At 32.1% G+C, this 14267-nt stretch overlaps 1 protein-coding gene and 1 long non-coding RNA gene across 2 annotated transcripts; both read left to right on the top strand.

Annotated features, from left to right (window-relative positions):
- The first annotated feature begins 1593 nt into the window (after positions 1-1593).
- LOC136064529 (uncharacterized) lies at positions 1594-4563 on the top strand. The gene is made up of 2 exons (XR_010626156.1): positions 1594-1921; positions 2042-4563. It is a non-coding gene; the product is annotated as an uncharacterized LOC136064529 (long non-coding RNA).
- Positions 4564-9943: 5380 nt separating this feature from the next.
- Positions 9944-12475, top strand: LOC112036094 (subtilisin-like protease SBT3). Its single transcript, XM_024068920.2, has one exon. It carries the CDS (start codon positions 10085-10087, stop codon positions 12386-12388), a length of 2304 nt encoding a protein of 767 aa, XP_023924688.1. The 5' UTR covers positions 9944-10084; the 3' UTR covers positions 12389-12475.
- Positions 12476-14267: the final 1792 nt, after the last annotated feature.

Here is a 14267-nt window from a genome sequence, read left to right as displayed (position 1 = left end):
TAAAATTTATTCTGCAAGTTTTCATATTTTGAAATTGATGTATGATAGTTTCGTTATCAATTCTATCAACTGCATCATTTTCAATGTATACAACCAAACAATTATTAAACTACTGATATCCCATCCAATTATGAACATCTTGCCTAATAAGTAACAATATAAACAAAATACATCATCTTTTTTAATGATCTATTCCAACCAATTTTTGTATTCTTTAAACTAATTAGTATTAAATCAACACAGTGCTTGATTAAATTTTTTTTTTTTTTTAGGGAAATCATGGCCAAGAAATTGACAAAAACCTCTTTGTAAATATGCTCTTCTTATTTCAACCTGATTTTTAGGATGAAAAAATGAGACATTTTCTCATAGCCTATGATTTGAAGAAAATTATTAAAGTCAACCCAGTTTTGCTTAGAATATTAATCTTGCAATACAAGTGATTTCTTTGTAAGAAATTTATTCATGGTGCAAAATAATAAAGGGTAAACTATAAGTTCATTTAATATATTCAATTTAGGCATTCAACTGTTATATTAATCATATTCAATAAAGTATTCAGGCATTAATTAATTTAGTACATATGCGTATGTACAAAATATATCACATAAATCCAACAAATTCAGCTAAAGACTAAAATAAACACTAATAGATTAGCCGTTTGAAATGATGTGTCTTTTGCGAACACAATTTAAAATTCACAATTAGGGTTTATTTGAGATCTGCTTATTTTGCTGAAACTGAAAACTTTTTGCTGAAAGTACTATAGATAAAGAAAAAAGTTAGCTGAAATAGTACATTGAGAGTCATAAATAATACCAAAAAGTGCAATGAGACCTATAAATAGTAGTAAAAATAAGCTGAATAGTAAAATAAACTGAATTTAAATTTAGAGCCAAATGCACACTTAGATGAAATCTCTTCCCTCGCAAATAGGAGAGCAAGCAAGTCAGCAAGACTAGAAACAGCAGCATTATAAATATTTTCAATGTAAAATTGATGGGTAATGGTAAAGTCAATGGGTTGTTGGGATAGATAATGAAATGAATTGAAATTTATCATGTGATTTTATTCTGGCACAAGGCACAAAGCACATCTGTAACACCCCGACCCAATTTTATAATTAAATTATGTGTTTGAGTGGTTAAGTATTATTAATATGTTAAGCCACTTACTTACTAAAATTAATATATGAGTATTTAAATAAATATATTATTTTATAATGCTTTTGGATAAGAATTGTGAAGATTAGAAATAATTGAAATGGCTATTTGTATTATAAATATATATTTAGTATGTGTAAAATTATATTAAGTGATTTAAGTTATTAGATACATAGATGGTATTTTAATTAAGCATGATGCATGAGATGTTGTAGTAGAATTTCACCCACATGCAACCAATTGAAATTTAATACATGTAAAGCCAAAGTGTCTTGCATGTTGACTCATGATATCCTCTTAAACCCAAAGAACAAGTTTTGGCCGGCCATGCAATGGGCAAGCTCCACCTAAGTTCTTCCTTGACTTTTCCAAGTGAATAGAAATTTCATGAAACTCTCCCTCCCTATTCCCACGGGTCCAAGAAGAAAATCTGAAATTTCTCCCCTCACTTTACTCACTTTTCTCATAAGGAAAGAGCTAGGAAGCTCTCTTAAGCCTTTCTCTCAAGCACACGTACCCCCCAACCCCAAAAATCCACTTTTATCTTCTTTGGCTGCCCAAAAGTCTTCTCCCTTATCTCTTCTTTTGCTGAGACAGAAAGTTCAGCCCCCTTTCTCTACTCCTTCTTTATTCTTGTTTCTTTCTTCTTCCCCTCTCACACGGCAACACCTCTTCCTCACTCTCTCACCAAAAATTCTAGTTTCTCTAAGAAGAAATTAAGAGCCTAAACACTAAGACTTCATCTTCAAAGTGTATGGGTAAGTAAATTAAACCTCATCTGATTTTGTGTACTTGGATAGTATGATTGTTTGTTTATTTTCATTCTTTATCCTCTGTTCTGATTTGTGAGACTGAACTTGTGATTCTGTTTTTGTAAGTTGAAAGAGTGATGGTGTTATGGACTATTGGATGCTTATTAGGGTATTTTAATATGTATTGTATAGGTATAAAAATACCCAAGTGAAATGAAGGCCAATTGCTATTTGTTAATGATTTTTGTAAAAACATGCACTGAAGCTGTCACTGTGACAGATTTGATGTTTACCAAAAGAAAATTCTGTATTAAATAATTTGCTGTGAATTAGGATGCTAGGAGTAGTTTTTATGAATTTTAAGACACACATGGTTGTTATGAAAGTGGTCTCACAGAATTTGGATGAACATAAAAATAATGGTTTAATTTTTAAGTTGCAAGAAATTCTGTCAGGACAGATTTGAGTATGCTGTCTTGTGTGATTTTTAGTAAATCATGGGTTTATTCTTTGACTCCGAAATTTTTATGGTTTATACTGGACATACATGAGAATAGTTATGTAAAATTTCATGACAATTGGATGTGTGTGGACAGCCTGTTTGTATTTTACAAATGGAGCATATTCTGCTGAAATGAGCAGTGAGCAACATATGCTACACCTGACTTTGAGGATTTAATTCTAAAGTTAGGGTGAATGATTTGAGCTATAATTTATTATGCTCATCATATGATATGTCTGGATCATAGTGTAATTTTGTATAACTTGGTTTAAGATTTAGTACTCAAAGGAGGGGTTCTAAACCATTCGACGGTTGTATTTATGAAGCTGTTTTGTTGAACATGCTATGTGTTTCCTTAAGAGTGTATATGGTTACATGACAATGCTTAAAACAGTTTTTATTTATGCATGCATTATTGTCCTAAGCTCAAAGTAGCCTTTGAAATGAAGCTGGCTCTTCTAGAGTTATGAGATAAATATGAGAATGATGGCATTTCTTTAGGTTGGTACATTATTTGTTGACGTGTGCATAATATGTTTGTGGGAACCTCACTGAGGTGGGATTAGGATTTCCTTGGTTCTAAGAGATAGGCTTTGAGATGAATGTGTAAGTTTATGATAAGAAAATTATGGATAGTAATAACCTTTGATTTTAGTTTAGGTGTTACCAGTCGTCAAGTTTAAGCTCCTTCAACTGTAGGCTATCGGTTCCTCTGCTTTTAGGTAAGGGATAAGTTATATGAGCATTTGGTAAGTCATGAGGTTATTTTAAAGTATATTATGCATTAAAATATTTTTAATTAGAGATATGGCATGTAAGCATTATTAGACAAAGATATGTTCGTGAGTTTTCGAAACCTTATGTATATGATTTAAGCATATTGATACTATTACTAATTCCACGAACATGATGTTTAAAGAAAAGAATGGAAATGCTATTATTATGAAATATTATGCAAAATAAGAAATTTTAGTATGATGTAAAATATGAATTGTTTTCGGGTTATGTCCTTTTGGTGATCTGAACTCTGCTAGTAGAGTTAATTACTAACTTTCCATGGAAAACGTTATCTGGTTGGCCATTATAAGTGGGACTGGCTTTGCTGTACCCGCCCCTTGTTGGTTACGGCCAACTTGTGGGGGAAGCCAACCTACCCCCATGGTTGGAAGATATGTATTATGATGTGATCTCAGGAATACTTGGCATTGTGGGGAATGTTGGATGCCTAGTACCGTGGTGCTAGAAGCCTCCCAAATAAGTACAGACTTATCAGCTATGAACTAACCAATAAGTTATTTATGAACAACGATATAATGTTATTAATCATGAGAGAATTATTTTGTTAAATGCATTGTGGAAAGTTAAAAGCTCTCATGAAAAGAAGAAGTTTTTTATGAAAAGAAAGTTGTTCATTAAATATAAAAGTTTCTGAAATTCTGTTATGCTATAAAGATAAAGTTTCTGATGAAAGTACAAGTTTATGTTAAAAAGTTATCAGGTATCTGTTTTTCTTTATGAAACGTTAAGTTTTATGATTATAAAATTTATAATATTTTACATGAAGAAGTTTATGAAGGAAATTTTTATTATTCTTTAAGATGCTTCCAGTTTAAGACAAAGTTACCGATTATCCGATTTAAGTTAAAATAATTATTTTGTAATAAAAATATATATGGTGACTTTGTAAGAAATGAAAGAAATTCAATCTGGAAGGTTTTGATAAATTATTTTGATAAGGAAAGGGAGAACAATTATTTCCTACGAAGAGCGTATAAGTTATTATTATAAATAGTATAAAATACTATGCATGAAAAGATATTCTCCTATGAATGTTGATAAAATAAAATGAATTGATTTACATGCATCCTTATTAAATTCTTATATATCTTACCTTTACTGAGCTGTGTAGCTCACCCCTTCCACTCTTTCAGTTAGCAAGTTTTATTTTGGAGTAGAAGAAGCCTTAATCGAGTTTTAGAAGGAGCTGGTTTTAGTTTTATATATATATATAGATCCTAAATTAGCAATATGATGTTTAGATTTGTAGCATTGTGTATTTTAGGATCTAATGAAAGTGTATACCTTAAAGTATTGAGAGATGTATTTTGTGAAATTCTGAATTTGAACAATTGGTGGATTATGTCAATCTTTGAGTACAATGTAGATGCTCTGAATATCAAGTGAAAGTTATATCATTTAAGTAAAGAAACAAGAATGAAAAGAAAAAGAGAAGCTTTTTAAAAGTTTTGAAAAAAGTTAAGTTGGTTCTTGTTAATATCAGATTTAAACTTGATATTAGCATGCCGGTCATTGTCACAAATCCGGGTATCGAGTTTGGGGCGTGACAACATCCATCCATAATACATGGTTCAAGCATGGAGGAAGTTTGTTCTCTTGAAACAACAATTTTATTATTATTTTTTCAATTTATATTACATTTTTTGATATAAAAGTATTAAAAACCTCATTTATTCACTTCCCAAAAACAATAAAATAATTGTTTGGTCACTAGATGTGATACTGATTACAAGTCTCTTGTAGTTAAGGTTTTCAGACCCAGACCGTTTATTGAACCGTAAAATGGAGAGATTTAAGGTTTTTGAAGTCAGGCTAGGGTCAAACTGTGATGACGTCATAATTAATTTAATAATTAATTAAAACCTAAATATAGATATTAAATTTATAAAACTAGCAAAATTGACTAATATATCTATATATGTGAGGGAAATTTAATGATTTTGAAGCATATATTTAATAATTAAATAAAAAAGTTAATAAAATAAAATAATAACCATGAAAACATTAAAATTTATGATTAATTTTTGAAGTAAAGTTGATTATCTTTGAAGGATTTTAATTATCATTTTTTTTTATTCCTTGTAAGAGATGGATAATTTAATTAAGTAGAATAAATTTGTGTTAAGTTGTTTTAAAAAATAAAAAAAATTACTAAGGGGTTGGACTGCACGGCCACCAGTTCGTACGGCCCAACCCCGATTTTAAGGGTTCATGGAATTGCCACATATGCCTGGTTCTTTATGCTTAAAAAACCGATTTTCATCTCGGTTCTCGGTTTTCACAATCTGACCTCCCTGTCCGGTCCGGTTCTGAGAAATATGCTTGTAGTTTGTACATTGATACATTGTCAACAGCTTATATTAGCATTATTTAAACATTAGGGACAAACTAGGATTCGTAAAATATTTTCCTTCTTTTAATTGTTATGCTCTGCATAGATATTAAAAGTGTTACTTTGTCGAATGGATCCAAAACATTTTCTTAAAAATAACCACAAAAAACAAAAAGGGTACTAAGTGTTTAGTTCAGAACAACTTAAGGTCTATTTGAGATTCGCTTATTTTTCTGAAATTGAAAACTTTTTACTAAAAGTACTGTACATAAAGGTAAAAGTTAGTTGAAATAATATAGTGGGATCCATAAATAATACCAAAAAGTGCAGTAAGACCCATAAATAGTAGCAAAAATAAGCTGAATAGTAAAATAAGCTGACTTTTTTAATTTTGAGCCAAACACACACTTAAACATTTGTTTTGGTCTTTTGGGCTAAATTGTATTTGTTTGGGCAATTTTTTAGAAGTGTTACGTTCGCAACATCTTTACGACACTTTTACAACAAATCCTAGATGAGCAGTTTTTACTAGTTCTAATCTGAACCTGCCACAAAAATCATTTTTTTGTCCATTAATAACAACTAGTAACAACTTACTACTTAAGATTTATTTGTGAAACTATTGTAAAAATGTTGTAAAAATTGCATTGTTTGAAATTCTTTGGCTCAACCTTCCACGGACCAAAATTTTGGAGAGATCAAATTTTATTTTAAATGGACACAAATTTTTATTTAGGGTGTTCAAGTTTTTTCAGGGTGGTCAAAATTTTTTTCTAGGGTGGCCAACAACCCATATTAATTGAAAATTAAAAAATTTTAAGGTATTAACAAAAAAAAATCAATTCAAGGTGGTCATGTGACCACCCTAAGTAACATGTAGAGTCGCCGGTGTACACATGCTACACAAAGGGATAATAACAAGAATTAGCTAGATAGGAGTAAGACTACACCACCTCTTTTCTACAATAAATGTTAAATTCAGATAATTTTTCATGCATATACACACATATGTAGCGTGCAAAGCACAAGACTTAAACTTTAAGTTTAAACTTAAACTTGGTAGGGTGAAACTCACTCAAGTTTCATGCCTTCTTCCATGCTTTCAATGACAAAAATTAAATTCTCATGTGAGTCTCTCTCTACTTCAAATTTTTAAATGTTTAATAATTTAGATTGTTCTTAATTATTGATTTGAGGTTTCACTTAAACATTAATTCAATTATTGTTTTGGATAGTTTTCTATTAAATTCAAGGGTTTTCCATTTAAATATATGTGATTAATTAAGTCTTAAAGTTCAATGTATTATTGAAAATCATTTTATATATATTTTTAGGTACCCCTACTATCTTCCATTCAGTTATATATATATATATATGCATTTTATGATACCTTAGTCCCACACAACATGCATTCATTATGTAACTTAAAAGTAAAATATTCATTTATTTTTATTATTTATTTTAAGTAAATTAATAAAAAAAATTATTTACATATGAATTTTGATTAAGCTATGCATCGCACGGGCATGATGCTAGTCTTCAACTAAAGTACGTATAAAGTGGGTTGAAGTCCTTATTATGGGATATTTCTCAACATAAATTATCTTTTGTAATAGGTGTGTTAATTTACTAAATGTAACAATTTGATTTATGAGAGTAGCATATGAGAAAGTTGGTATAATATTAATAAATTTGAGAGAGTTTCAATTTATGGCGTCCGCTCCTAATGATAGTTCTTTATCAAACCAAGATACCAATTAGTTCTTGGTGTCAGCAGGAAATGACCCTAGATATCTTATAAAATTATATGATATTCACTTCTCAAGTTCATCAAATAAATACATAACAAGTTGTGATGCATTGAACATAAAAAATGGTTAAGAAAATTTGTATTCATGGCATACCTTAGTTAACTGTCTTGATCTCATTTGTCTAACATTTGGTTCAGGAAAAGTTAATTGGCAAAATAAGAAATCCTTAAAAGTCAAATTCCATGCCAAGTATCTTGTAATTCAATTGTCTATTGCAAAGAGATATGTTAATGGTTCAAATTCCACTCCTCAAACTATTGAATCATTAGAGAGAGAAAAAAAACCCACAACAACATTGGGGTTAAAATAGTAGTGGAGGTCAAGGTCCTCTACTAATATTATGGGCAGACAAGTAGTTAGAGAGTGAGTATCTCAGGGTTCCCATACTCGACTCTATGGTGAGTTTGGTTCAGCTTTTTAAAACTGAGATTTTTGAAAAAGTAGAGGTTTCAAAAAGTGCGTTATAAAACTAGGCTTTTTAAAAAACTGAGTATTCGGTAAAAGCTGTTAAAAAATGCTATTTGAAAAAACTGAGTATTTGGCTAGTACTTATTAAAGTGGCAGTTTGAGTTGTAAATTACTAAAAAAGACAATGTATATGTAAGGAAGTTTATTTCATACTTAAATCAACTACTTAATAATACTTACTAAAAAAAAACTACTTAATAATAATAATAATAATAATAACAATAATAATAAATTTATTGTTAACTAAAATTTGTTGTAAAAATATTGTTAACTAAAATTTTTTGTAAAAATACTTTAAAGATAACATTACTCTAATATATATATTTTTTTTCATAAGCTTACTTAAAAAAAATAAAAAAATATTTGTTCATGCCCTTGCCCCACACCATATGTATAACCAACCCAACACCATAGTTGTCAGTATCGTACGATATGTATTGTATTATGTGTAAAAAATTCTGTATCGTATCGGTGTATCGTAAGTGCTCATGAATCGTATCGTATCGTATCGTAAAATTGTACATATCGTACGATACATAGACAAATGCTTTAAAATGAGATTTTTTGTTAAAATTTATACTTTTATTTGAATCTTACAAGTTGTTAAACTTTTTTAAACACAAACTTATTAGGTTACTTAATTTAACTTAATAAAATAACATATTTAGAAGTTTTTTTTCCCTCTCTTTCTTCTACAAAATTTGGACTACACAGTACACACTTACACTTCACTTTAATATTTACAAATTTATTTTCTATATCATGAATAAGATATTAATTGAAAATATTATTATTATTATTTTTTCACTATTGTTATAAGTCCAAGAAACTAGAATGCCAAGAAGAATTTTTTTTTTAAAATTATTAAAATAAAAAGAGCAAGAAGAGATAGTAAATGTTAATGACGATGAAGAAAATTTTAATGAAGAAATAAATTTGCAAAATGATAAACATGATGATAGTATTGACTTAGATGAGATTGATTAGCCAATATGATGAATATGATAAAAATAAATTAATTTTTGAGTAATTTGTTATATATTATCACTTTTAAATTTAAGCAATTTGATTTTTTTTTTTTTTTGGTAAACTTCAATGTATTAGTTCAAAAAGACAAACAAACTAAGGCATCTTCCTCACAAACAGCAGCCAAACAGCCTGGAAGATTGCTTGGTACAAAACAGAGAGAACCTAAACAGTTAAGTGTGTACTTTGCTATCACATGAGCAGCATCATTTCCACTTCTATTAATCCAACTAAAAAGACAAAAGGAAAAAGACTTAGCCAACTTACTAATGTTGAAGACACTAGTAGAGATAGCCCACACGGGGATGCCTGAAGAATCCAAGATGGCATCAATGCTGATTTTAGAATCACTTTCCACTGCAATATTCCTCCAATTTTCCCCATATGCAAGGTTCAGAGCCCATAGGATTGCTTTGATTTCAGCAAGAAGGGGGGAATGAAGAGGTATGATTGTTGCCCATACTTTAAGCACAGCCCCACGCTCATTTCTGGCAATTACTACTAAGGCCGCCTTTGATTGGGAGATGGTTGCATCAACGTTAAGCTTGATGGTGCCCACAGAGGGAGGCGTCCACTTGACGGAGGGCTTACTTGGATAGGGAGTCTCACAAGGAGATAAAATCCGGGAGCATTCCTTGAATTTAGTGTTGATCCTTAAACAGGCTACATTAATATCAGCAAGACTTTTAAGATGAAGTATATCATTACGGGTATGCCAAATTTCTTCCAAAGTAAATGCCATATTGAGTGTAACTCTCCAAAGCGATGAATAAATTAGTCATTAGTTTGATTTATTTAGTTAGTTTGTTAAATATTATTACATAAGTGATAAATAAATTAGTCATTAGCTAAATATATTCAAAATTTATAATGAACATTCCCTTTATATATATATATATATGTATATTTGTAATTTTTTATAAATTTTATTAAGTATTTGTGTATCTTACGATACACAATACAAAAAAATCAAAAATCGATTCATGTTTTGACAATTATGTCCAACAACTTTTGTTCCGTTTTATTCTCAGCCACATTTTCTTCACATTTTGTCTTCTTTATTTCTCCCTTATCTCTATTTTCCTCCACACACACACTTCTTTAAATTTTTTCTTCTTTCAAGTTTCAACACCTCTCTCTCTCTCTAACTCTGTGTTTCACATATTGCATGCTTAACCCAGTACCCACACTCCAACTTTGCTATTGTGCTCTAAAACCAAACCCCATTGATCATGGTTTGTCATATTCCCTACTATGTGTGCCTTATCTTTTTCTCAGTCTCTCACCTTGTCTCCACCTTAGCAGAATCTGATAACTATATCATTCACATGGATGTATCAGAGAAGCCCAAAGACTTTGGTAGCCACCAAGAGTGGTACTTGTCCACTCTAACCTCTGCATTAGAAACTTCTAAACTTCGCACCACCAATACATTTTCTACCTCCACTTCTAAACTTATCTATAGCTACACTCACGTTATAGATGGTTTTGCTGCAAGTCTATCACTTTCTGAGCTTGAGGCCTTAAAAAGCTCTCCAGGTTTTGTTTCTTCAATCAAGGACTTGCCTGTGAAGGCTGACACAACTCACTCACCGGACTTTCTTGGCCTTAGTGGCAACTCGGGCTTATGGCCAGTGACAGACTATGGCCAAGATGTCATAATTGGAGTGGTGGATACAGGAATTTGGCCAGAAAGTGAAAGTTACAATGACAAGGGCATGTCCGAAGTTCCTTCAAGGTGGAAGGGTCAATGTGAACTTGACACCAAATTCAACACATCTTTTTGCAACAAGAAGCTAATTGGTGCAAGGTTCTTTAACAAAGGTCTAATTGCCAAATACCCCAACGTGACCAATACCATTAAAAATTCCACCCGAGACACAGATGGTCATGGGACCCACACTTCAAGCACGGCTGCTGGGAATTATGTGCAAGGTGCATCATATTTTGGCTATGCCACAGGAACTGCTAGAGGCATAGCTCCAAAAGCCAGAGTGGCCATGTACAAGGTCTCGTGGGATGAGGGTCGTTATTCATCTGATATTATGGCTGCCATTGATCAAGCAATTTTGGATGGTGTAGATGTCATATCCTTATCATTCGGCATAGATGGTGTACCATTGCATACTGACCCAATTGCCATAGCCACATTTGGAGCCTTGAAAAAGGGTGTGTTTGTGTCCACTTCAGCAGGAAATCGAGGGCCTCTTCTTGGGACCTTACACAATGGCATACCATGGGTTTTAACCGTTGCTGCTGGTACCATGGACCGTGACTATAATGGAGTTGTTACTCTTGGCAATGGAGTTCAACTCTTGGGCTCATCTTTGTATATTGGGAAATGGAATTCATCTTCCAATAAAATCCCAATCGTTTTCTTTGATGCTTGTGACAATCTCAAGGCATTGCAGAAAGTTGGGTACAAGATTGTTGTGTGCCAAGATAAGAAAGGCTTACTGTCTAACCAAGTTCAAAATGCTTACGATGCAAAAGTGGTAGCTGTGGTCTTTATAACCAACGTCACTGACTTGGAATTCTACATCCAAACCTCATCTCCAGCAATTTTCTTGAACATGAAGAATGGAGAAACTGTCAAAGACTACATCAAAACCAGCAAGTCCAACCCAAAAGCAAGCCTTGAGTTCAAAAAGACAACTCTTGGTATCAAACCATCACCAAGAGTTAGTAGCTACAGTTCTAAAGGGCCATCTATAAGCTGCCCATTTGTGCTGAAGCCTGACATAATGGCTCCTGGTTCATTAGTCTTAGCCTCATGGCCACCAAAAATCCCAGCTGCCAATGAGGGCAGTTCCTTTCGATATAGTAAGTTCAATTTATTGTCTGGTACATCCATGTCTTGCCCACAAGCAGCAGGTGTGGCAGCACTATTGAAATCAGCACACCCTGATTGGAGTCCTGCAGCCATTAGATCTGCCATGATGACCACATCGGATGCATTCGACAACACACTCAATCCAATCACAGACCTTGGTGCTGATAATCATCCAGCCAGTCCTTTTGCCTTTGGAGCTGGACACATCAATCCCAACAAGGCATTAGACCCTGGTCTAATATACGATGTGAATACACAAGATTATGTGAATGTTCTATGTGGTCTAAAGTATACCAATCAGCAAATTCAAATCATCACCAAATCAGCTTCAAATAATTGTTCCAACAAGTCCTTGGACCTTAACTACCCATCTTTCGTTGCATTTTTCAATGCCAAGGGCTCCAATTCTAGTTTTAAAAGTGTACGAGAATTTCATAGAACAGTGACCAATGTTGGAGAGGGACAATCAACCTATGTTGCAAGTGTGACACCCATTAAAGAAATTAAAGTCAGTGTCACGCCAGAGAAATTGGTGTTCAAAAACAAGAATGAGAAGCAAAGTTTCAAGCTGAGTATTGAAGGTCCACAAAAGCTGAAAGAGGATTTAGCTTTCGGTTATCTTTGTTGGGCGGCTAGTGCAAGTAAACGAGTGGTCTCAAGCCCAATAGTGGCCACAAGTTACAGCTCTAAATTTGTGTCATAGTCCAAACTTTAATTGTCTCTCTTTTTGCTTGTGATATTTTAGCTAAATAAAGCTTGATTAATTAGTTTCAAGTTAATCTATTTCTAACCGGTTGGTGATAAAAACATTTTAGTTTATTTTTATTGGATATGGTTTTGTGTGGTTGTTAAGTTGTAGCTTGTTAAAAAGAAAAAAGAAAAAAGAAAAAAAAAGTGCAGTTGGTTTCCTTGCCAAAAAAAGTATGTATACAAAAAAATCAAGATATATGAGTTTGGGACTATTAATTATAAATCTTAACTACTATTCTTTTTTTTTTTTAATTAACAAAAGATGTCAAATTTTCCTGCACATTGTACAAGTATGCTACTAGTATTAAATATTGCAATAGGTGGCTCACGGAGATCATTTACTTTGATTCAGTTCATATATTAGCATTGAATGAAATTTAATCATTTAGGGGGTGTTTGGACTTATGATTTCCATAACTCATAACTCAAAAATGGTGGGACCCATAGCAAAAATGTTGTTTGGCAAATGATAACTCTGTTTCCATAACTCAATTCTCTGATTTTTGAGTTATGAGTTATGGAAACTGAAAACAGTCAAAATGTGTTTTCAGTTTGGCTATTTTTGTAACTCATAACTCAATGGCATTTTTGTAATTAAACACACATGGGGGATTCATTGTCATAACTCAGCCACACCTTTTTGACCAATCTACCTTTTTTTTTTCCTGGGTTCGGTCTCAGGTGTCTTCCTTCTTTTTTTTTTTTTTTTCCTTTCTTCTCCATTCGGTCTTAGGTGTCTTCCTTTTTTTTTTTCCTTTCTTTTCCTGGGTTCGATCTCAGGTGTCTTCCTTTTTTTTTTCCTTTCTTTTCCTTCCTTTTTTTTTTTCTTTTTTTTCCTTTCTTCTTTCACTGGGTTCGGGTGATCTGAGTTTCTTTTTTCTTTTCTTTTTTTTTTTTTTTCCTTTTTGGTTTGGGTTTTTGGGTACTAAAAAAAAAAAAGCTGCACTGGGTGACAGGTATGAGGCTTACAAATAGTCTGAAAAATATTGAGTGATAGGAAGTGAGTGATGATGCTAAAAAACCTTAGTATTTTAAGTGATTAGTAATGAATGACAAAAATTGAGTGAAGGGTGATGAGCGATAAAAAAAATCTAAACATGGCCTTAATCTCCTTTTTCAAAATATATATATATATATATATATATATATATATGCGCGCGTGCGAGAGTAGGTCATGACTAGACATGGCAAAATGGGTCAGAATTTTCTGACCCGACCCGACCCGACCTGAAAAAACCCGAACCGAACCCGATTTTTGACCCGAAGCAAAAACGAGTTGACCCGTGACCCGACCCGTGTTTTTTGCGGGTCAACCCGACCCGACCCGCGACCCGACCCGAACCCGAACCATTTTTTTAAACTTTTTTTTTTTTGGGTAAAAAAAATAGTAAAACTAAGACAATATTGGTTTAATTGTTTATTGTGAACTTTAAGGAAACAATTGATACATTTACATAACTATATGCAAATTAATTGAAAGATTAATGGTTGAACATTCTGTAATGAGTGAATATTTTTAGATATCAAATAACAAAGTACATGCCAAGATAATTTGGTTACAGTAGAGTTAAAAACATAGATTTAAAATTGTAGACATGTAAGAAATATTCACAAGTGTGAAAATAGTGAAGCTAAAGTATCAAATTAGCATAAATTATGAATACTTAGACCTATTTTTTAATAATTTTATGTCTAAAATAAACGGCTTTTTAAAATAAATTATGATATATCCTAGAGTGTGTGTTGCTTAACAATAATATGATATTCATAAAAGAGACCATGTATAAATAAGTAAGCAATCAAATTTTAAAGTATATCTCAAAATGAAATAC

This window comes from Quercus suber, unplaced genomic scaffold (assembly GCF_002906115.3).
Source record: "Quercus suber isolate HL8 unplaced genomic scaffold, Cork oak 2.0 scaffold_702, whole genome shotgun sequence".
NCBI lineage: Eukaryota > Viridiplantae > Streptophyta > Magnoliopsida > Fagales > Fagaceae > Quercus > Quercus suber.
Note: the sequence above shows the minus strand (reverse complement) of the source record. Positions and strands in the feature narration are given on the sequence as shown.